General features: G+C 41.9%; 1 protein-coding gene across 6 annotated transcripts in view; it reads right to left on the bottom strand.

Annotated features, from left to right (window-relative positions):
- Positions 1–25,787, bottom strand: part of SH3YL1 (SH3 and SYLF domain containing 1) — a 47,070-nt gene that overhangs the window by 5,422 nt on the left and 15,861 nt on the right. For 2 of the 6 annotated variants that reach the window (XM_044771849.2, XM_070512704.1), the window contains exons 3-11: positions 23,730–23,843; positions 21,092–21,156; positions 12,238–12,333; positions 9,565–9,615; positions 9,233–9,345; positions 7,696–7,824; positions 4,649–4,817; positions 3,920–3,998; positions 1,041–1,097 (exon numbers count right to left, since the gene is read on the bottom strand). In XM_044771849.2, coding sequence (XP_044627784.1) covers positions 1,041–1,097; positions 3,920–3,998; positions 4,649–4,817; positions 7,696–7,824; positions 9,233–9,345; positions 9,565–9,615; positions 12,238–12,333; positions 21,092–21,156; positions 23,730–23,843 — 873 coding nt within the window. The remainder of the gene's footprint in view (positions 1–1,040; positions 1,098–3,919; positions 3,999–4,648; positions 4,818–7,695; positions 7,825–9,232; positions 9,346–9,564; positions 9,616–12,237; positions 12,334–21,091; positions 21,157–23,729; positions 23,844–25,787) is intronic. The other 4 variants (XM_070512705.1, XM_044771845.2, XM_014841624.3 and 1 more) reach the window with 2 other exon arrangements.

Here is a 25,787-nt window from a genome sequence, read left to right as displayed (position 1 = left end):
AAAGAGCAAAGCACGTTTTTAAACCTCTCCGAGCTTCCTCAGTGCCTCTGAGACCTCACGCAGCACCGCCGGCAGCTGAGCCCGCGCATCACGCCACCTCTGAACACGGGACCTCGGCCCCCAGAGGAGAATTGCCCAGGAAGGGACGGCCAGGGCGGCTCCAAACACTCGCAGCCAGGCTGACAGCAAGAGGACGTCAGAGGCCCTAACCCACCGGGAAAGGCGGACTTCTGCTCAGTGGCCTCCGCTTGAGAGACGTTTTTGAAGTATTTTTATAAACTAAAAAAAACACCAGGTACTTAGTTACCTTGATGTTCTACTTACATGAAACAGGTAATTCTCCAACAGTTTATTAACCCGTAGTGTATGGTTCTGACTCCAGTGCCGGAAGATGACGTGAAAAAATAAATAAGCTAATTACAACTATTCAACCGTTGCCCCCAATTTGTGTCCCACTCACCTCTCTAAATAATTACTTAATTCTTTCAAAGAACATTTCCAAAGAACATTGAAGTAGAACAGTTGAACGACCATTTTTATTATAGGAATCCTAGTAAGTTTTTTGAAGAAATTCCCAGTAACAGCAAAATATATGAACATGAAAAATAAAAAAATCCTTAAAAATACAAAAATATTCATGGGGCTAAGAACCAGAGAAAATGCCATGAGAATTAAGTTGTCATTCACAATCAACAAACTGTCGTTCTGTTCCTGACAACGAGTGTCTCAGAGATCCACGGTCCGGTCTCTGGACAAGCCTGTGGCCCCGAGTCACCGGGTCCTGAGCTCACAGGTCTTATCCAGCAACTGGGCTCCTCAGGCCTCCCCATCCTCTCATGATCCAAGTCAAAAGCAAGCGAGAGAACAAAAGCACAGCATCTTAACAATGAAGCATTTGTCAAAGTACTGTGGGCATCCGACCCATCAAGAAGGGGCACCCCACGCCTCCCCAGAGCTTCCACAACCTGCCAGATCGTCTAGGAAGTTTGTGATCATAAGATGCATAGGGGTCATTTTAACATATAGGTGTTTTTATTTACCAACTTTCTCGTGATAGCTGGAAAGTTCAGGATAGAGCTTATATTCATTTCTGTTACCTGCAAAAAAAAAAAAGGGAGGGGGGACATTTAGAAAAATTCTTAGAATACAAAATATAAAAACCCAAGAATGCCAAATCTTGCCCTTGCCAAGCAAATATTTTAAATCACTATAATTGGTAGAAATGTCCTAATTTCATCCTGCTTTTACTCAAGAGGAATGTCTGAGTAAACCCGGAGGGCACAGCACACGCAAGGCCGTGGTATCTGACATCTGGATGCTCAGAGGCGTGAGCGTAGCGCCTGCCGTGCAGCTGCACTTCGTGGAAAGACGCCTCCTGTTCCAGAAGCCGCCAGAAACACCCGAACGAAAAAGCATGCAACCCCAGCCAGAGACTGCCAAACATTCCTGCTTGCTTAATGCCTAAAATAACTTTTAAACAGCATGCATTCACTTGTATATTTTTTAATTGACACCTAAAATTGTTCACTAAAACTTAAAAGTTGTAAAGGGAGCACTTTTTAGCATATTTCATTATCAACTATTTAAAATAAATAATCATCTCTCTCCTTTTTTGGATAAAAGAATCTGAATATCATAATTACCTGAATCCCACCATCACCCATTAAAGAAAATCAAGAAGCTGTGTTTTAATAGTCTGAAATTGTCACGTTCATTTTTAACCTTCAAATCATATTTCCATTCCATTCTTTGTCACAAAGATTTTATACTAGTGTATTGATATTATATTTTTTAATGTAACAATTTCTACAACAAAAATTTGTACATAAATTTATTTTTTAATTTTATTTTAAGTAAACACAAGGCTTTATTAAATAATTTCTTATAGAGTTATCATTGCAATCACTATTAGTATAAAATTGATCAAAATCTTGAATATATTATGAATTTGTTAACTTACTAAACATGAAAGTAAAATTTTATTTGAAATGTATTTCAATAGATGAACAAGACTTTTCAAAATTAGTTCATTATACAGGATGACTATTTCTTATTTCTAGAATGCCATAGGCTCAATATCAAATTGTATTTTAGTATTATTTTTTAAAGATATAGATGCTAAGAAATCTGGTTCTTTTTTTTTCCCCCTGAGGAAGACTGGCCCTGAGCTAACATCCATGCCCATCTTCCTCTACTTTATATGTGGGACGCCTACCACAGCATGGCATGCTACGCAGTGCCATGTCCGTGCCCAGGATCTGAACCGGGGAGCCCCGGGCCAACAAAGTGGAACATGTGCACTTAACCACTGCGCCACTGGGCCGGCCCAGAAATCTGGTTCTTATAAAGAAACTAGAGACGGCTAGAAAGAGATATTCTATGGCAACATAACAGAATTCTTTTATATTCCTTCTGAGATGAGACAGAGGTCAAAAAACCACATTGTTATCTGTCACCGAAACAATAAAATGTTACTATCATAACTTTTTGTCTTGGTGGCAGATAGCTTTGCGTTTTTTTAAATAATTAACATATAATGGTAATATTAGTTGCTATTCTCATTATCAATTCACATGACAATTCCATTAGGTGCCTGTTCAGTTTTGTTGAAAGCAAAGAAATGAAAATTGCCTGACCTACAAAAATATTTCCTTCTCATCAGAATCCTTCACTAACTAACGAGCATCACGTCCATGTTTCAGTCTGGATCTGTTACTATGTTTTGGGGACCATGTAGGGCGTGTGATTCAGGATGGTTTGGGGTTTGCTTTTCTTATTCAAGTGCAAAAGAACCTATTGTGAAAGAACAGAAGACAGAGAGGACAGCCTGCGAGGCGTGTTCTCAGCTGGACTGGCTGTAAGACAGGACGCATCTGGGAGCAGCTGGAGAGCGGAAACGGTGTCTCTCCAGTTATCTGTGCCCACACGCACCCTGGCAGTCTTTGCAAACCCCGTCTGGACAGTGTACAACAATTCAAACGCCACTTGCCTTAGAAGTTTATGAACACAAGAATACAGAAATAAACATTGGCAGGGTGGGGAAGAGGGTACAAATATCCCAAGAGAGTCCATTTTTTAAAAATGGCGAGAAATAAGCGATTTTGGGTAGGCAACTAGATATGACAAAATATATGCAAATTAAGTCTTTCTCAACTATAAAAGAAAGTACTCTAAAATGGAAATGGGCAAGTACATTCCATTCATCACAACAAACCAAAATTACAAAGTATTTAGGAGTAAATTTAACAAGACAGACCGAAACTATGAAATCTTAGGAAAGCCATAAAATAACATCTCAACAAATGGGAGGGTTATCACACAGATGCCAAGTTAATTGACATACGTAACGTTATTGCAATTAATACTCCAGATCATAGAATTAATATAAGCATATAATATTATTTCGGCTAGAATTGCATATTGGGGAAGGAGGAGAGAATTGGTAAAATGATCTTAAAGTATACGAAGAGTAAATGTCCAGTAATTGCAAGACTTTAACCACGACTAAATAATACAAAGGCTACAAAAAATAGATGACATTTTTCCATAAAATTAAAACTTTCATGGAGTAAAACATATAATAAACAAGATCAACAGACAAAAGATACACGTAGAAAAAAATCGTAACCCAAATGACAGTCTTTGAAAGAAATAACAAAGAAAATAAATGAGAAAAGTTTAAAGATAAATCTCTGTAAATTGGAGAAAGCATCTTCTGAAGGAGACTAGAGTTTTCACAGATTATAGCAACAAGAATTTGTCTTATGTATTTAGACGAGGTCGACTATTTTTCTCTCTTTAATACCCATTAGCTCTTCTATTTGACTCTGAAGTTTAACAACGTAGCTTGATTTCTTAACAATAATATTTAATAATTGCTTAATTATAATTGCATTGTGAACTGCACAAAAATACTTACTTTGAGAGCCGGAGTTCAGCTGGACTTGAGCAGATGACGTCTGTGGTCTCGACAGTGGTTTTGGAGGTAACTCTTTAGCCTGGGAGGAACCAAAAAAAAGCACATAATTTCAAAACCCTGATTTTACTCAGGCGTGTATAAGGCTTTTTGTTCTAACGAGTGTTTGTGGCAAACTTTATCCCAGGCCCGCGTCAGGAAGCACCCCAAGCACTCGTGTGTGCTGCTCTGGGCCATGTTTAGCTGAATTGGATGATGACACGCAGGTGATGACGGGGGCGCTCCTCTGTGACTGACGCTCTCCTCGGCCGGGCACCCACCAGGCAGGTGCAGCAACAGGTGGTTGGGAGAGGAAACGACGGCTGAGACCGTGCCCCATACAATTTTTACTCTGTATGATGGGGACCATGCAGCCTACTGTGGGACCAGAGGAACAGGTACACAATACCTGGGCACCTCACGGCCTCAGTATAGCAGCAACTATTAGTGTTATTAATTGACGTTATGAAGTGCTGTTCTTGGAGAAATGCAATCACAGAAAACAAACTGTGTTTCTCCTTGAAATCTGTTTAGAGGGCACGTCAAGGTCGTGTGACATTTCCACAAGACGTTATGTAAGTGGATGACCAGGGAAGTTTCGGGGGTTCTGAGGAGCCCAAATCAAGGACAGAATAGCCCACATAGAGAGGCTTCCCGTGGGTACCAAGAGGGACACAGAAAAACCAAGCGCACCGCTGCTTTCCTCTGTTCTCTCTCCGCTTTCCTCATGTTGATGCGTTGTCCCTCATTTTCATACTTTTCAGTAAAGGAATCAAGAACTTCATAAAGATCTTCTGCTTGAGCGGGCCGCGGTATGTCTCCAAATAAAATGTCATAAGCCCGGATCTCTTGACAATAAAATCTAATAAGACACATCAAGTTAAGACCATTTCTTTTACAGGCAGATCTTTCCTAGAATCAAACGTAGAGCACACAGCTGTATGTGTTTACTCATCTACAGCACTTCATATAAACCAGTTTTCAAACCCTAACAACAAGCTACAACCCACCTTAAACCCCTGAATTCACCCCAAGTTCACCTCTAGAGGCAAACACTGTAAATAGTGTGTATCACTATTAACAGCACGTCCTTCCTCCAATAATGTGAAAAGCACATCACATCTGCACGCAAACACTTATATGTATCCATCAACACTTAGGCAAATAGACCGACAGCACCTACATTTTTATAGGTTTTTACTTTTTAAGTTTCTTACAAAAATGGTGCCAACATATATGGCTTTGTAATTTCTTTAAAATGTTTATGTCTATCAAAATTACGTAAAGATTTGCCTTACATGTTTGGAAGCCCTGCAAGTGATTAAGAAGTATATTTGTTTTAGTTTATCCAGGATTTAGGTGAATTTTAGTGGGAAAGTGTTCCAAAGGCCTAGAATCAGAAGTTTCTAAAAGCATTCTTAACTTACATTTCTCAAATTAATAAAACCAGAAGTAAAAACATCTCTTGTTACAAGGTGAAGAGTTCTGCAAACCCTTATTTGCCCCATTCCTCCTATTTTATAGGTTTTGTGGTTTAGGTTTAATATTATCAAATGTGCTACTGAATTCTGGAGTGACTGCGCAGAACATTCCCTCCTACAGTGGTGGGTCTGTCTGCTGTGAATGGCAGAGCGCATGTCCACCGCCAGCAGTGTCGGCTCGTCAGGCTCACATCTAGTGGAATTTCTGCCAAGTTCTAGAAGTAGTCCTTCTGTCAGTCTTGGCTTTTTATATTTTTCTGGGCAATGAGACATATTTTAGTGGAAATTTGGACAAGCAGTTTTGGGAAAAATTAGCCAGGTGCCAGTTTAAAGTGGAAGTTCTTCTTTGCCTGCTAGGATACTTCCAAATTCTTTGTTTTAACTCAAAATTAGTCTCTATTAAAGGCAACCTACTGAACGGGAGAAGATATCTGCAAATGATATATCTGATAAGGGATTAAATCCAAACTATATAAAGAACTCATACAACTCAATATCAAAAAATAAACAATTCAATTAAAAATGGACAGAGGACCTGAATACAGTCATAAGCCACATAACCACATTTTGCTCAATGATGGACTGCATATGTGATGGTGGTTCCCTAAGATTAGTGTCACGTAGCCTAGTGTAGTAGGCTATACCATCTAGGTTTGTATAAGTGCACTCTATGATGTTCACACAATGATGAAATTGTCTAACGATGCACTTCTCAGAGTATATTCTCATTGTTAAAAGATGCATGGCTGTAGGTATTTTTCCAAAGAAGATATACAGATGGCCAACAGACACATGAAAAGATGCTCAACACCACTAACCATCAGGGAAATGCAAATCAAAACCACAATGAGATGTCACCTCACACCTGTCAGAACGGCTATTATCAAAGACAAGAAATAACAAGTCTTGGCGAGGGTGTGGAGAAAAGGGAAACCTTGTGCACTGTTGATGAGGATGTAAACTGGTGCAGCCCCTACAGAAAACAGTTTGGAGGTTCATCAAAAAATTAACAATAGAAATACCACATGACCCAGCTATCCCGTTACTGGTTATTTATCCAAAGAAAATGAAAACACTAATTAAAAAAGATAAAGGCACTTCTATGTTCCTTGCATCACTATTTACAGTAGCCAAGATAGGGAAGCAACCTAACTGCCCATCAATGGATGAATGGATAAAGATGTGGTATATATATACAATGGAAATATTACTCAGCCATAAAAAAGAATGAAATCTTGCCATTTGTGACAACATGGATGGACCTGGAGGGTATTATGCTAAGTGAAATAAGCCAGGCAGAGAAAGACAAATACCGTATGACTTGACTTATATGTGGAATCAAAAAAACAAAACAGATGAACAAACAAAACAACACAGAAACAAACTCAGAGATACAAGGAACAAACTGGTGGTTACCAGAGGGAGGAGGGGTTGGGGGGGATGGGCAAAATGGGTGAAGGGGGTTAAGAAGTATGAAATTCCAGCTATAAAATAATTAAGTCACAAAGATATAATGTATAGGATAGGGAATTTAGTCAATAATACTGTAATAACTTTGTATGGTGACAGAAGATGGTAACTAGACATATTGTGGTGATCATTTCACGATGTTTATAAATGCAGAATCACTATGTGGTAGACTTGAAATTAATACAATATTGTATGTCAGTCACACTTCAATAAAAAAATAGAAAAAATTAGTCTCTATTTTAAGAAAGAAAGACAAAAGCAGACATCACGCAAAACCTCTCATAATGAGGAACATTCTCATTGACCCACAAGCTGTCACCAGTATGTATCTCCATAAATGTCTGAAAAATATATCTAATACAATACATCCATCTAATAGAATATTATATAGTCATTAACTTACATTTATGACCCTTATAAAACTAGGTGGAAAAACAGGATTTACAATCGAATCTACTACGATTACAATCATATGTGGCAAAACAAAGGGAAATTATGCTCAGGAAAATGCTGGGCGGCAATAAAGCAAAATGTGAGCAGTGGTCATCTTAAAGGGATAGACCATTTTTCTTCCTTTTAATTTATTTTTGTGTTTTCTAAATTTTCTATAAGTACATATTACATTACATAGAATTTTTTGAAAAGGAACATACACTTAGCAACATATGTTGTATTAAAAAAGAACGTACAAAGGTACCCTGTCAACTCTCAAGAACTATCTGAGTCTATGCAGCACGGCTTCTCCTCATACTTTCTTCAAATTAGTTAAAACCCTTGGCTTGTACTTACTTTCGATTCGTTTCTTTCCTTTCAATCAAGCAGCTCCCCTCTAGAGAGATGCCAGCGAAGAGGCCCCTGGACTTGCAGTACGTGAAGACAGCAGCAGAGCTCCTCAGGGAGATGTCCCCTTCCAAGTTCCTGTGGGTCAGAAGCCTCGCATTGCAGAGCTGTGAGGGGCCCTCCAGCCACAGGCCGGGCACACCGCACCTCTCGCCCAAAAGGGGGATCTTGCTCTACATTCGCTTCAACGGTTCTAGGGTGCTTTACTTCCCGAGGGCCTAACTAGGTCTGTTTAAAGTGGCCTAGAGGAAGGGACACATCACAGGGAAGGACAGAATGCGAAATCCTCATAGAGGGAGGTGATCATTGAGAGAACTGCACTGTAGAGCATACGTGGGAAGCTGATATTCTCCAATGTGGTCTTCCTTTCGTAAAGAGTACTGAGGGTGCTCCAGCATCACAAGAGTACTAAGGGTGCTCCAGCATCACAAGAGCACTGAGGATGCTCCAGCATCACAAGAGTACTGAGGGTGCTCCAGCATCTCAAGAGCACTGAGGGTGCTCCAGCATCTCAAGAGTACTGAGGGTTCTCTAGCATCTCAAGAGCACTGAGGGTTCTCTAGCATCTTAAGAGTACTGAGGGTACTCTAGAATCTTAAGAGTATTAAGGCTGGGGGGAACCCTTTTATGCTGAGTATTTTCATGGAACTTAGAAACCTTTTTAGATAATTTTATTGTGTAACTTCTACAAACAATCTGGGTTTGAAATATTTCTGAATCACTCAATTAACCTAAGAATAGTTCTTCATTAATAGAGAATAAAATACACGGTAAGTATTGTGAAATCACTCAAGTAAAATATTTCCATTTCAATCTTTCACAATTTAGTTTTTAAAAAAGCTTTTTCTTTCCTGATCAATACTATCCTTTATCAGTTATTTAAACCTGACTTGACTTGGTTCCTTCAAAGCTTACAGGTAAATTTTACGTTCAGTTCCAGTAGACACAATGGCCGGTGTTTCTGAAAAGACTGGCACCTGGGCTAACAACTGTTGCCAATCTTCCATTTTTTTTTTTTAAGGATTGGCACCAGGGCTAACAACTGTTGCCAATCTTTTTTTTTTTTTCTGCTTTATCTCCCCAAAACCCCCCTGTACACAGTTGTGTATCTTAGTTGCAGGTCCTTCTAGTTGTGGGATGTGGGATGCCGCCTCAACGTGGCCTGATGAGCAGTGCCATGTCCGCCCAGGATCCGAACCCTGGGCCGCCTCAGCGGAGTGTGCGAACTTAACCACTCAGCCACGGAGCTGGCCCCTATTTAGTTTCTTTCTGTGTGTGCCAACTTCAGATTATTTCACTTTCTCATATGGGCTGTGTTTTGTGAATTCCTTATTTGTAAGCAACCTCAAACCCTCTGGGAGATACATAAATCATAAATTTGTGTCATTTTAACTCAAGCTTCCTCTTAATGCAAAACAATACACACTTTATTATCTAACAATACTTTACTATGCACCAGCTGCTCAACGTACTTAACGGAACTCACCTTCCCAAGGGCCCGACCGCCACAGTGAAATTCCCGCCAAGGGTTAAGTTACCACCTTTTGCAAAAGCTTCTACTGCTCTGTCATAATTCAAGATTATTACCAAATCCGATACCTAAAATGTAGAAATCCATTTACTTAGAAATAATTATGTCTAAATATCACTTAAAATATATGTCGATTAAAACTCAACTATACTCTATACAATGTAACAAGAATTTGAATGTAGACAGAGAAAGGAGATGACAGAAGAGCCCTATTTTCATTCTGAGCTGACGATGTGGGCAGCTAGTATTTCCACAGGCAATTACAGCCAACACCTCTGAGTACTCACCACGCATGTGCTGAGGTTCCATGCAACTGTCCCCTCCAGTCTTCTAACAACCTTGCAGGGCAGGAGGTGACAGAGCTTTAGGAGGTTAAGTCAACTGTCAGAGTGACCACTAGACCAGACCACACACAGGCAGGTGGGAAGGGTCAAGCATCCCGTCGAGAAAGCCAAGCCAAAGAAAAGAGCAGGAGGAAGGTCAGCATGTCAGGGACAGAGGGGCAGCATCCTGAGGGCCCTTCCCACACTGAGGTCCCTGCGAGGCCTTGCCTGCGACTGGTGAGCCACCCACCGCACACTTCATTTAAGTCAGGGAAGCACAGGATAGCAGGAAGAAAGTCAGTCACCACTAGTCAACGCCTACGACCGCGTGTGAATTCACCAAGTAAAAGCAAAGCCCGGAACGCAAGGGTGCTCGGGCCATGTCGCATGGAGCCAGCACCTGTTCCCAGGTTCAGCGCTGCTGTGGCAGAGCCCACTGTGAGAGCTGAAAAGCAACACAGCCCACTGCGAGAGGCCCACAGGCCAGGGCGGTCGTGGGTGGCAGGCCCGGGTTTCAGGCCCATCTCCTCTTTTCAACAGCTGTGTGACCAGGGGTGTTTTGACTACCTGTGGGTCTCTGATCTTTTCACAGTAAAATCTGCATGATAGGACCCCCTCACTGAACTGCGGTGAAGACCAAGCACGCACGTCAAGTGCACTTGGAAGATGGAAGGCATGTATCATGGTACCAAGAACGCCATTACTAATTAACTATAAATAAGATGCAAGTTTGCAACTAAATTCAATTCTCAAACATAAGAACTAAAGAAACACATGGATCATGCAGGAAAAGCTGGGGGAGAAATGTTCTCAGGAGCCACTGGGCTTCTCTTCTCTGCAGCTGCATCTCCTGAGACCCCGTCCACAGATGTGGTGGCACCCACCTCCCTCTTATGTGTTCAGCCTACTTTGACTCCAAGCACCTGAGTCTCTCATGCTGTCGTCTTGGAACGAAGAACCTGACTCTGTTTGTGACATCTGACTGTTGACAGCTTTCAAGCCCCACATCTGAGCAACCTGGCAAGAAAGCAGGGGCTCCCTCCTCAGGTTCTGGTGAGAGCCCTCCCGCTGGCCCCACACCGTACCCGCCCTAGAACCTGAGACAGTCTTCTTTCCCCATTCCCTCCAGACATTCTTGGGCTGCCTGGAGTCTATCCCAATTTCCCCAGGAAGCCTCATTATTGGGTAAAACCTTTTCACAGTCTCTCAGTATGTGGCACCGTCAGTCTCAACATTCAAACCAAATGTGGGGGACCTGCATCCCACAATGCCTTCCATTCCTCACACCAACAGGCCCTTCCCTGCACACCAATCTTAGGGCTTAGAAATTGAACTCTGATCTCCAACAACAATTTCTCCTCAACTTAAGCCTAGACACTTTCCTCATCATTACAGTGATAGAGCTCAAACAAATTCTCCCTAAAAAGCTGAGTGGGTTTCCTGAAATTACAATCTTGGGTGAAAGCAAGACAGATCACACTTGACGGCCCACCATGGACTCTGGTTTTCAGTGTCCAGCCAGCAAGTGGACAATCCAGACAAGCCAGGGATCAGCGCTTCGGAGCTTTGGACTTTCCTATAATTGTCCAGAAGAGAAAAATTAACATGTTTACACCAAGACTTAGCATTATCTGTCCTTAGACCACTCACTTCCAAATATTTTGTTTTTGTTTTTGGTGGGTGTGTGTTAGTCATAGAACCCGGGGAATTCTCAGTAGTTGCCTAATTGGATCAGTGCTGTAACCTAGACTTAACTGATGCCTGAGCCAATGAAGCCCACCAGGTTCTGTCAACAAAGGACCCAGCAGCTGACTTCAGATACTGCCAGAACCCAGCCTGGTCTAGAGGCCAAGACAGCTTGACTCAGGAGTTCCTGACGATCAAGTCACGTCTCACATGTGCTGAAGACGCCATCACCAGCAAGAGGCAGCATAGAGGGTAGAAAGATCACTGAGTGTCCTGGACCCAGGAGACGGGCTCTGGTGCCACCACCATGGGGGGCACTGTGGGTCCCCCAGTGCTGTAGGCCCTGTACCAGCAGGCACACCACCTCTCTGATGCATGCTGAGAGTGGCACTGTTGTCCTCAGGGCAAGACCCACTGTCGTCTGATTTGCCTTCTGTTCTGTCATCAGACCAGGGTAAGTTTACCGGGACCACAGCCTTGCTCGGCCCCTTCCCCTCTCCATCCTGCTTCCCTCAGTCCCTATCGTCCTTTCACTAAGGACATTTGCACAATAAATCCCTTACACCCAAAGCCTGTCCTGGGCTCTGCCAATAGTGAACACATCAGAGACAACCACACACGAGCTGTGTGATCTCAGGTAAGACACTTCACGTCTCTGTGTACTGTATGTAATCACATGTGCACTGCCGAGCTCACACAGTGCCTGAAACCCAGGGCGTGCCATCCAGATGGAAGTTCAGTTAGGATCAGACTGAGCACTAGAGATGAGGACATTCAGGCTTCACTTCCAAGCAGAACCAAGAACACACGGTGTCTCTGAGTCTTCTTTTCCTCGCCTGTGGAAGGAGGCTGACAAGACGTCCTACAAGGGAGTCAGCACCAACGCTGCAGAGAGCCTGCTGACAGGGTGTGAGACAGAAGCCTCCCTTGAATGACCTCTCTGTCACTCACCGGCTCTCTCTTGCTGGAGGAGGCATGTAACTGAGTGGTTTTATCCACAGTGAATGCAGAGACAGCATCTCCCACAGCTATGGTATGGAAGTGGTTCTATAAGAAACATGTGGGGGTTTTATAAAAATGTTAACTATTGTTAATTTTTCCATTCTAAAATAGAATGGCAGATAATTAAATTATTCAACAAATATTTAGTAGCATGAATTGATTGTGTGAGTGCTGTCTATGTGCTTGGAAGCAAACCCTCTATGGCAGTAGCACTATTAATATCCCATCTCATGGATACAGAGACGGAGGTTCGAGTGATGCCAGCATCATGGCGGAGTGAGTGGTTCCTTTTGTCTCTTCCTCTAAGTTACAACTAAGGGACGCCCATTGTCCAACAGAGGATTCCCTGCACAGCACAACAGGACACAGCGGCATACATGAGGGTCATGGACTGGGTCCTCAGGAAGCAGTGGAACTAGGGGGTGGCCCCCTCTCCCTCCCTGGCAGCAGTGACCCAGGACACGGATCCTCATGCAGTGGCCAGTGTGACTGTGAGTGGAGGCGGGGGCAGCCCAGCCTGCATGTGAAAGCTTGTGCAGCAGCAGTAGCCTGGGCCCTGGTAGAGCCTGCCATGCCACAAAGGCCCGGCTGGTGAAAACACAGACAGCCAACTGGCACAACTATGAACAGACAGGGCGGGAACAGAGAAAACAGCTCCTGCCCCCTCCACCAATGATGGCAGGGAGAACCTGTGACCAGAAGCAACACGATCCACAGCAGAACCAGTGATCCTGCTCCCAGTGGTGGCAACCCAAAACCAACTCACCAAAAGCAGGGGCTGCATACAAGTCTCCAGGTCCCCAGGCTCCCACCAGCAACAGTGACATCCGTGAACCCAGCACCCCTGGCAGTGGTGCAACCAGGATTCCAAGACAACCCAGGAACAGCAGCACAGATGGTGCACAGGACAGCAGCATCCAAGCCCATGGAGAGCCAGCGGAGGAACAAGAGACTCAGGTGGCCAGAACCAAAGTAACCAAAGCCATACCCAAATAAGGAAAGGTAATTACACCAGAAATGTGCTGGCAGAGGATCAATTCATCAAACACCATGAAGAACCACAGTGGCACCACAAAGCAGAAGGAAGATGACATCTCTCCAGAAACCAAACCCGGAGTCACAGAAGACTACAATCTAACTGACAGAGAATTCAAAGCAGCTGTCATAAAGAAACTCACGACAAGAAAACTCAGAGAGACAGTTCAATGAGCTAAGGAACAAAATTAAGGAACAGGAGGAATACTTCACAAAAAAGAATGATGCTCTAAAAAAAAGAACCCAGAAATTCTGGATATGAAGGACACGATTCATGAGATAAAAAATAATGTAGAAAGCATAAAAAACAGAATAGTCCTTATGGAGCAGAGAACTGGTGACCTTGAAGATAGAAACCTAGAAAAGCTTCACATGGTGGAGGAGAGACAACTAAGATTGAAAAGAAATGAAGAAATTCTTCAAGAAATACCTGACTCAATTAGGAAATGCAACATAAGGATTATAGATATCCCAGAGGGAGAGCGAGAGAAAGGAGCAAAGAGCTTGTTCAACGAAATAATAGCTGAGAACTTCCCAAGCCTTGGGAAAGAACTGGAGATGCAAGCACATGAAGCTAACAGAACTCCTAATTACATCAACACAAAAATACCTTCTCCAAGGCATATAATATTCAAACTATCAAAAGTCAATGACAAAGAAAAACTATTAAGGGCAGCAAGGCAGAAGAAAATAACCTATCAAGGAACCCCCATCACACTTTCAGCAAACTTCTCAGCAGAAAACTTATAGGCTAGGAAAGAATGGAATGAAATATTCAAAATACTGAAAGACAAAAACTTTCAGCCAAGAATTCTCAATCCAGCTAAATTATCCTTCAGATACGATGGAGAAATAAAAGATCTTCAGGTAAACAAAAGTTGAAGGAAGTCATTGTCACTAGACCTGCCTTACAAGAAATGAGGAAAGGAGACCTCCTACCCGAAACAAAAACCAAAGGTTTACAAAGGTTTGAGCAAAGAGATAAATAGACAGAAACAGAAAATTGCAGCTCTCTATTAGAATAGGCAAGTGAACACTTAATTATAACACAAAAGATAAAGGCAAAGAAAATATCAAAAATAACTAAAAACACTTCAATTTAGTCACAAACTCACAACACAAAACAGAATAATTTGTGACAACAAAAACATAGAAGGGGAAAAGGAAACGGATGGAACCTGCTTAGGCTATTGGAGATAAGAGGCTATGAGAAAATGGACTAGCTCATCTATGAGATCTCTTACACAAACCTCATGGTAACCACTAAACAAAAAATCAGAGCAGAGTCACAAATCATAAGCAATAAGAAAAGCATCACGGAAAACCACCAAACTGAAATAGCAGTCAGAAACAGAAAGGAAAAGAAACGAGAGAAATATAGAACAACTGGAAAACAAGAGACAAAATGTCAATATTAAGCCCTCATATATAATTAATCACTCTAAATGTAAATGGACAGAGTTCACCAATCAAAAGACACAGAGTGGTGGGATGGATTAAAAAACAAGACCCAACAACATGCTGCCTCCAGGAAACACATCTCAGCTCTAGAGACAAACGCAGGCTCGGAGTGAAGGGATAGGAGATGACACTTCCAGCAACAGAAAGCAGGCGTTGCCACACTCACATCTGACAGAGCAGACTTCAAGATAAAGAAGACAATGAGAGACAAAGAGGGGCACTATATAACGATAAAAGGGACATTCCGCCAAGAGGAAATAACACTTAAGAATATATCTGCCCATAACACAGGAGCACCAAAGTATATAAAGCAAATGTTAACAGACCTACAGGGAGTAATTGACAGCAACACAATAATAGTAGTGGACCTCAACACCCCACTTATGTCAAAGGATAGATCATGAAGACAGAAAGTCAACAAGGAAACAGTGGCTTTAAATGAAACACTAGACCAGATGTACTTAACAGATATCTATAGAACATTCCACCCAAAAACAGCAGAGTACACATTCTTCTCAAGTGCACATGGATCATTCTCAAAGACAGACCATATGTTGAGAAACAAGGGAAGCCTCAATAAATTCAAGAAGATTGAAATCATATCAAGCATGTTTTCTGACCATAATGCTATGAAACTAGAAATTAACTACAAGAAAAAAGAGGGGAAAGTCACAAATATGTGGAGAGTAAATAACATGCTGCTGAACAATCATTGGATCAATGAAGAAATCAGGAAACAATTTTAAAAAATACCTGGAGATAAATCAAAATGAAAACACAAGATACCAACTCTTATGGGATGCAGCAAAAGTGGTACTAAGAGGAAAATTTATAATACTATAAGCCTACCCAAACAAAAAGAAAAATTTAAATAAGCAATCCTAAACTACACATAAAAGAACCAGAAAAAAAAACAAACAAAGTCCAAAGGTAGGAGGAGGAAGGAAATAATAAAAAACAGAAATGCATGAAATATAGATTGAAAAAACAATAGAAAGGATTGATTAAATGAAGAGCTGATTCTTTGAGAAGATAAACAAAATTGACAAACCTTTAGCCAGACTCACTAAGAAAAAGAGATAAGACTCAAACAAATAAAATTGGAAATGAAACAGGAGAAATTACAATGGATGCCATAGAAACACAAAGGATTGTAAGAGAATATTATAAGAAACTATATGCCAACAAATTGGATAACCTAGAAGAAATGGATAAATTCTTGGAATCATACAATCTCCCAAAACTGAATCAAGAAGAAATATAGAATCTGAATAGACCATTCACAGGTAAAGAGATTGAAAGAGTAATTAAAAACCTCCCAAAAAGCAAATGTCCAGGGGCAGATGGCTTCCACAGTGAATTCTACCATTCAAAGAAGATTTAATACCTATCCTTCTCAAAGTATTCTGAAATATTGAAGAAGATAGGACGCTTCCTAACTCATTCTATGAGGCCAACATTATCCTTATACCAAAACCAGAAAGGACAACACAAAAAAGGAAAATTACAGGCCAATATCACTGATGAACATATATGTAAAAATCCTCAACAAAATATTAGCAAATTGAATACAGCAATACATTAAAAGGATCATACACTATGATCAAGTGAGATTTATTCCAGGGATGCAGGGATGGTTCAAGATCTGAAAATCAATTATTGCAATACACCACACTGACAAAATGAGGGATAAAAATCATATGATCATCTCAATACATGCAGAGAAAGCATTTGACAAGGTACAACATCCATTTGTGATAAAAACTCTAAACAAAATGGGTATAGAAAGAAAATATCTCAACATAATAAAGGCCATATATAACAAACCCATAGTCAAAATCAAACTCACCGGGGAAAAACTGAAAGCCATCCCTCTGAGAACAGGAACAAGACAAGGGTGGCCACTTTCATCACTCTTATTCAACATAGTGCTGGAGGTTTTGGCCAGAGCAATTAGGCAAGAAAAAAAAAAATAAAAGGGATCCAAATTGGAAAGGAAGAAGTGAAACTCTCATTGTCTGCAGATGACATGATTCTATATATTGAAAACCCTAAAGAATCCACCAGAAAACTATTAGAAACAATAAGCAACTACAGCAAAGTTGCAGGGTAGAAAATCAACTTAGAAAAATCAGTTGCATTTCTATACACTAATAATGAATAACAGAAAGAGAAATCAAGAATACAATCCTATTTACAATCACAACAAAAAGAAAAAATATCTGGAATAAATTGAATCAAAGAGGTGAAAACCTAGACACTGAAAACTATAGGACACTATTGAAAGAAATTGATGATGACATAAAGAAATGGAAAGATATTCCATGCTCATGAATTGGAAGAATAAACATAGTTAAAATTTCCATATTACGTAAAGCAATCTACAGATTCAATGCAACCCAAATCAGAATCCCAATGACATTCTTCACAGAAATAGAACAAAGAATCCTAAAATTCCTATGGGGCAACAAGACTCCGAATAGACAAACCAATCCTGAGAAGAAAAGAACAAAGCTGGAGGCATCACAATCCCTGACTTCAAAATATACTACAAAGCTATAGTAATCAAAACAGCATGGTACTGGCACAAAAACAGACACAGATCAATGGAAAAGAAGTGAAAGCCAAGAAATAAAACCACACATCTCTGGGCAGCTAATCTTCAACAAAGGAGCCAAGAACACACAGTAGAGAAAGGAAAGTCTCTTCAATAAATCGTGTTGGGAAAACTGGACAGCCACATGCCAAAGAATGAAAGTAGACCATTATCTTACACCACACACAAAAATTCACTCAAAATGATTAAAGACCTCAATGTACGATCTGAAACCGTAAAAGTTCTAGAAGAAAATATAGGCAGTATGCTCTTTGACATCAGTCTTAGCAGCATCTTTTAAAATACCATGTCTACTCAGGCAAGGGAAATAATAGAAAAAATAAACAAATGGGACTACATCAGACTAAACAGCTTCTGCAAGGCAATGGAAACCAGGAACATAACAAAAAGACAACCCATCAACTTGGAGAAAATATTTGCAAATCATACATCTGACAAGGGGTTAAATTTGAAAATACATAAAGAACTCACACAACTCAACAACAAAACAAACCACCTGATCAAAAAATGGGCAGAGGATATGAACAGGCATTTTTCCAAAGAAGATACACAGATGGCTAAGAAACACATAAAACAATGTTCAACATCACTAATCTTTAGGTAAATGCAAATCAAGACTACAATGAGATATCACCTTATACCTGTCAGAATGGCTATAACCACCGAGACAAAAAACAACAAATGTTGGAGATGATGTGGAGAAAAGGGAACCCTCATACACTGCTCATGGGAATGCCAACTGGTGCAGCCACTATGGAAAACAGTATGGAGATTCCACAAAAGACCGAAAATAGGAATAGTATATGACCCAGCTACTCCACTACTGGTTATTTATCCAAAGAACATGAAATCAACAATATGAAGAGATTTACGCAGCCCTATGTTCACTGCAGGATCATTCACCATGGCCAAGACGTGGAAGCAACCCAAGTGCCTACTGACTGAGGACTGGATAAAGAAGACGTGGTAGATATACACGATGGAACACTACCCAGCCATAAGAATGACAAAATCTTTTCATTTGCGACAACATGGGTGGACCTTGAGGGTATTATGCTAAGTGAAATAAGCCAGACAAAGAAAGACAAACACTGTATGATTCACTCATATGTGGAAAAAAACACATGGACAAAGCAAACAGTTCAGTGGTTACCAGAGGGGAAGGGGGTGGGGTGGGCAGAAGGGGTAAAGAGGCACATATGTGTGGTCATGGATGAAAACTAGACTACTCGTGATGAACACGATGCAGTCTATACAGAAACAAATATAATAACGTACACCTGAAATGTGCACAATGTTATAAGCCAATATGACCTCAACGAAATAATTTTTAAAAGTTACACTGGAAATGAGGGAAAAAAGATGCTGAGATTGATTTTGGGCATCTACTTGGTGCTTGATGCTCTGCAGTCTGAGGGCACAGGTATGAAGGAGAAAGTCTCTGCCTTCATTGTGCTCACAGTCTACGTAGGGGCCAGGCAGGAGAAGTAACAGGCTAACACACGCATCAAACACCCCATGAGGTTAGGAGCAAGGTGCTAGGAAGAGGAGGAATCCGCACCGCCGAGGGTTGGACTCGTTTCTCCCGGAATTGAGGACGTCTGTCCCCTGCCCCACCAGCCACAGGCCTGCTGACTCTCAGAAGCCAGAGCTGCTGCTGCCAACACAGTCCTCACACAGACGCTCACTCTCCCTCGCTCCACTTCACGAGAGCAGCCTGTGTCACCCCGTCGATGCCCTGAGACTTCTCCAGCTTCCTCGCTCATCCTTAGAAGCAGGAGGAGCGCGGCGTCAGAGCGGTTGGTTGGGAAATGAAGGTGACAGGTGCTCATGATGAAACCCAAGAATGCTTCCTGGAGAGCCACACCCATACTTTTTGTTAACATTGACAAGCAATCAGCTGCTACAATGTTACAATCACACTCAGCAATGAACCTGTGGCCTCTCAGAAGCAAAGTCGTCATGGTTAAGACGAATAAAGCCAGTCTTTCCATCCCCTAGGACCTCTTCTCATCTCCACTTGAAATAAATATTTTAAAACTGTATGCTATTTAAATAAATCTCCAGAGTGAATTTCTACACTGCCTACGAGGGTAAGCTTTGCAACCAAACGTTTCTATACATAGCAAGTATAAATAAGCATTGAAAAGACAGAGAAGATATTAACAATAAAAATTATAATAGTTTACGTCATTCCAAGTGCTTTTAAAGTATAAATTCATTTATTTAATAGGCCCAGAGGGAAGGCTCTTTGCATCTCTCTTTTACAGGTGAAGAAACTAGGGTGCAGAGAGGAAGAAGGAGACGGCCAAGCCCCCAGGGTTGGAAGGTGCTGGGGCGGGAGCCGAGCCCAAGAGTCTCAGACCTCGCTCCTACCGCCCAGCCGCTGGGCCACGTCACCTTTGGAAGGCGATCACATGTGTCATTTTACAGAACGTGGATTTCAAATCTTTCCGTTTTGTTACTGGACGACAGGACCACCTGGGACTCCACTCGTTTCTCACGGCTATTGACACGCACTATGGCCCCAAATCCACAATTTCCAAAGAACCATCGTGGTGACTCGGTTTCGATCTTTAATATACTAAATTTACGGCAGTCGTTATTACTCGGTCTCTCATCATTTTTGAAATGAATGTTACTTGAGACAGATCCCCAAAGCCTACCCCTCAGCCGCACATGGAGGCAGCAGTGGACAGACCGAGCTGTGACTCAGGACAAGTGGCACCGGAGCAGAGCGCCATGCGGTGGAGAGAAAAGCGGGTCTGCAAGGTGAGGGCAGGAAGGTCCTGCAGCTGATGAAAACGCACGTTCCACCAGAGGGCGACATTTCTGAAGGCTTTGATTTGGTTGAATAAGCAACAAAAAGGCAGTCACAATAAGCAAAACTCAAGTATGCTCCTCTCTTCCTAGCACAGATTTATGCAGCAGCAAGAAAAGAAGTTCAAACAAGATAAAAGGAGAGAAGGGGGAATACTTCCTCCTAATAATGCCGAGGGGATTTAAGACTATGGCAAGAAGCAAACTCATAGGAGGACAGCTGAGGAGGAAGCGGACTGAAATTAGAGAGGGAAATGACTTGAGAAATGTAGGAGATTTGATTTACCACTTAGCAATAAATCAACAGACGAAAGATTAACACTGCGCAGAAGACGATCCTATGTAAAGGACCTCTGTAAACAAGTACATCCTAGTGCAATTTCCAGGCCATTTGAAAGAAGCCAGAATCATCAGCAGCAAAGATATAAAATGAAACAAGATGAAGTCAATCTTTACTCAAAGAATTTCAAGTCATTCGAATACCAGATGGAACAAAACTGGATTTTGCCACAAATGATGACACACTGTCTGAGCTCTGACTGCCCACTGAGGAGATAAGCAACTTTGCAGTTAGCAAGCCCAAAACTGCCAATTACAGTTCGTCAGAGCTGAGACGTAACTGCTCTGCAGATGCGCTAAAGATGGAGCAGATGAGATGGTGGATGAGAAATTCTTCTCTCAGTGAAAGAAAAGGAAAGAAAAATGGTAAACAGTAGATAGTTTTAGGTAGAGCTTTATCAAGGAAATAAAAGGGAAGAGTTGCCAAGGGTGGTAAAATAATAACAGTAGGAAATCACTCACCTTTCAGCTATGAAGCTTTGGTTGTTTTAGAGAACATAGCAACTGCATGCATACATGCCACCCACTTACCTCAATTCCTATTTCAAATCCTCCGCCAAGCCCAGCTATCCCGATGGCGGAAGGTGCAGACCATTCTAGGAAAGAGAGCAGCCAAACAAACATGACGATTACATTAAAACCCCTTGGCACATGAATATGGGAAGGGAAAACGCAAAAATGCGAATGGATGGTCTTTCTTTTTAAAATAATGAGACTTCAGCCTTTTCCCCTATGTTTTCAATTTTTTTAAGAACCTATATAATTTTTAAGTTAAAAATATTTGAAAGATATTAGATCTTCATTACGGTCTCATAGACTCTCAAATCCATGTTCTTCAATATTCTCTATAAACAGGCATAATACCAAACTATTGAATTTTCACCAACCAAACACACATAGCATTTGATAATTTCAACTATCAATACATATTTTTTTAAGGTATGCTTTTTTGGTGAGGAAGATTGGCCCTGAGCTAAGATCTGTGCCCATCTTCTTCTATTTTATGTGGGCCACTGCCTCAGCATGCTTTGATGAGCAGTGTCATGTCCATGCCGGGGATCCAAACATGCCAGGGATCCAAACCTGCGAACCCCAGGCTGCTGAAGTGGAGCACGCGAACTTAACTGCTCAGCCACGGAGTGGTCCCCCAATATCTTTATAATGTTTGACAAAGGTGATGGTGATTCCAGCCTTTAGTAAGAATTTTATCATAGACATAAGAGAGCAGGAGGATTCTGAAGAGTTCATTACACTCTAAGAGTAATACAATCCTAACTATTTCTGTTATAAATGTCTGAGGGCAAAAGCCTTTGTGACACCCTTTCTGCCCAGTCAAAGCACAAGAAATAGGCTACAAATTAAAGATTACTAAAATTCTAACAAGATAAATTTCCTTACATTTGGAAACTAAGTGCAAAAATTCCACTTGCCACTATCTGGTACATTTCACGATTACTGTATGCTTATTTTTCCTGATACAGAAACAGTTACATTAAACCAGTCTAGAAAAAAAAAATTAATTTGGTGGGGGGAGGGTGGGATGGTCCAGATAAAGTACTTTCTGGAAATGCTTATTAACTCCCTGACCCTGGCTCTGCTGGCTGCTGTGTGTTCTAGATGACAGGATGTTGCTGAACTCCATCCAGAACTAATCTACTGGGCTTAGAGGAGTTCTGAGGACAGAAATCAGCGTCTTACACTCCCAAAGTTCTTGTCCACTTCCCGCGTTAGGAGCTGCCCCTGTTAAAGACCGCGCTTCTGGCCAGGATCGGGGCCCTTGCTGTGCCTCTCTGGGTGGCTCTCAGATCGCCCTCTGTGGTGAGCAGCTGCTGCTGGGCAGGGTGGGAGGAGAGACGTAGGTGTTTCCCCCAGCAGGAAGGTCCACCACAGGTTCTGAGAAACCCGGAGGAGACAGCTCACCCACCTTTTCGGACGGCCACCCTGTCAGGGCCGTGGAACCTGCAGCACCGAGGGCGCCCTGTAGACCTGCAGCCCCTCTGACCGTGGACCCTGAACCTGCCTCGGCTCTGTCTGGTTGCACTGCTGAGAAGTCTGCCCATGAAAATCACGTAATGCTTGAGGGGATGAGAATTCTGTCTCCTGTTTCACAGCCCAGCACTGAGCTGGGAAACTGAGTCACGACTCCAGGGGGTGCTGCCGTTTACTGTGGGCACATCGTGCAGGAACGGTGGACCCGCCAACCAAGGTTCAAGGGCTGTGTGCCCAGCAACACCCAGGTGTATCTATGGTCAGTGAACGTTCCAGTCCCTCTCTCAAAATAAATGAACTTATCTACACTAAAAAACAGCTATTAACAGAAAAATGAGTTCAGTTATATGACTGAATGGCAATGTTAAATTGTTATAAAAAGCATGTTAGGTGGTTATGACACATCTACATACATTCTAAATAATTTCTAAAAATGTTGGTTCTTGGAATTCAAGGCAAACATGTTTCAATTTCATCCCTGAGGAGTCAAGTATCAGATTTCACCCTAGGAAGTAAAACCAAATTGTATTGATCTTGATATGATTCTGCACTGGCGATATGGTTTAAAATGTTTCAGTCTTTATGATTTCCCACAGGAACATTAGAAAAGCTTATTTTCTTATCAACTTCCAGAAAACAGTCATACCATGAAGTTCAGGAGTAAGAATTCATATTTAACAACAGAACACAAATAGTGTTTAACATTTGCTCCAGGGAAGAACTACAACACTGTGTACACAAGACCAAGCCAGATCCGCTCCGAACCGGCTAACAGTCACGCGCTGCAGTGTGACATTTGGGTCAACAGTGGACCACAAGTGTGCGGTGGCCCCGTAAGGTCAGCACCACAGAACCTTGGTGTGTGTAGGATACACCATCCGGGTTTGTGTGAGTAACTCTGTGATGTTCGCACAATGACGAAATCACCTGACACGTTTCTCTGAAGGTGTCCCTGTCGTTAAGCGATGCATCACTGTATTTTGAGAGGAGAGAAATAGGAAGGTCCCTGCCTTCAGTTATTGGATGCCCACAGCACACATCTGAGGGAGCAGCCCTCAGGATGACAATCGTAAGTGGCATGGGAAACCTGTCACGTGCCCTATGAAACATGTTCAAAATGGAAACAGAACAAAGGAAGAATTAAGATTCTTGCCCCTCCGAGTGAAGAACATCCACTTACTCCCATCCGGAAGACGCGCCAGGACGACCCCACTGCCTCCTCGCGCCGTCACCAGGAACCCAGCTTTGATCACAGACAAAACCGCGAGGCCCTTGGCCTTCGCAATCACGTGGGCTGCAAAGACAGGGACAATAGGCAGGAAGCATTCTTAACACCCAGGCCCAAACAGACAAGCATGTGCTGCACAGTCAGGGCACCGGGGCTCCAGAAGGTCTTGAGGGCACGTGTGAGCCACAAACAACCCTGAGTCACCAGCAGCCATGCCTGAAGCCTGCGTGCTCCCCCTCTCCTTCTGCGCTGATACTTCTGCAGGGCTAAGTGTGACATCGTCAGTGCTCGAAACCCTGAAACTGCCATAATAAATGGATATTTGGATGAGATTTTATTGATATTGATACCGACTCTGATATCAGTTTCCCCACATTAAACCCAGCATATATGAGGTTAAAACCAAAACACTCATTCCCTGCTTACTCCCTGGCTTCCTGGCTCCAGAATCCACTATCCTCCATGGAGACAGACACTGTCAAGGACAACCACCTGGATTCGTTATCTCCTCCCCATAAAGAGATAGGCTGGTAGGAAAGCTGCTGACCAGCAAGGTCACAGCTCCCTCCTCTCTGTAAGTGTGTCAAGGCCAAACACAGGCTGGTATGAAAGCTCCGACCAGCAAGGCCATATGCTCCCCCTCCCCTACCTAAAACTCCAAATAAAAACCCTTCCTTTTAGCTTCTCAAGGAGTTTGGGATTTTAGCGTTAGCTGCCCTCTCTCCTTGCTCAGTGCTGTGCAATAATAAAATTCCTACTTTCTTCCACTATGCCCAGTGTCAGAGACTGGCTTGCTGCACAACGGGTGAGCGAACTCACTTCAGGTTTGATACCAATATCTAGTAGCAGGACAAATAACTTTGAGACTTCAATTAATTTAGAACATCATTCATAATTTAAAAAACAAGTTACTGTTTTCAAAGAAATTAAGATCTATACAGTATTAATGAGAAACTGTAAAAATGACCAAAATGCAGCATATGCAGCAGAACTTTGATCTTAACGCCATACAGTCAAGTTCACCTTTTATCACTATGAAAATGCACATTCAAAATCAGAAAATTCAGTGATTTTGCCACTTAAAAAGTTTTTAACTTTATAAAATGATCTTTTATAGAATTTGAGTAACATATAACTCCTAGTGCACTGAAAACCTAATTCAATTTACAAATATTGGTTTAGTCACATTTCAGAGAAGTTCATGACATAAAACGAGGGTTATTAACATGTGTACCCACTACACACACTGCCCACCACTTTGTGGATTTATTCACATGATGGAACTTCCTTTAAACAACAGAGGAAGACTGAACATTGGGCATTGTTCCTGGACTCTGATATTATCTTAAGGTAGTTTAATTTATCATCCCTTTAGGTAAATATTCTGTCAAGGAAATCAAACGAGGCACTACCCTCAAATACACAAAAGGCTTTATAAGTGTCCCTAAAAAACACTGAATTTCTAACATAATTATGCAGACCATTTCCAAATTTAGATTAATAACAGACTCTCAGGGACAATTCACCCAAGAGCACGAAGACGTCACACACAGATGGTCGTGGAGTCGCTCGTCACTAAGCAAAGTGGAGAGCAAGTCTGGCTTCCTAGATGGAGTCTCCTCAGTGCACCTCACTTGGCATTTTAAAGTTATAAACGTGCCCTCACGAGGTGGAAACCTGTATTACACATCACATGGGTTTGCTCCTACAACCGCACGTTGGCAGAATATCTTCCTCAGCACCTCTTATTCCATCCTCACTTAATGCTTTTATAGTTGGCGCTGCCTCTGTTTAGAAACATTGGAGATAACACAAGCATATGTTTTAAAATGAACATGTTTTAAATGTCAAGTATATTTTTATAGATTATCCGCCCAAATGCAGGGACACTAAAATACCACCAGTCCCTAAATAATTTGCCAATGAGCTTTTAGAATGTCCTGATGGCAGATTCACTCTCTAAATTTAGTTCCACTTACGTCTCAGAGCCCTTCAATCAAAGGGGGTGAA

Source organism: Equus asinus, chromosome 6 (genome assembly GCF_041296235.1).
Source record: "Equus asinus isolate D_3611 breed Donkey chromosome 6, EquAss-T2T_v2, whole genome shotgun sequence".
Lineage (NCBI taxonomy): Eukaryota > Metazoa > Chordata > Mammalia > Perissodactyla > Equidae > Equus > Equus asinus.
The sequence above is the reverse complement of the archived record's forward strand: the minus strand, read 5'-3'. Positions and strand labels throughout refer to the sequence as shown.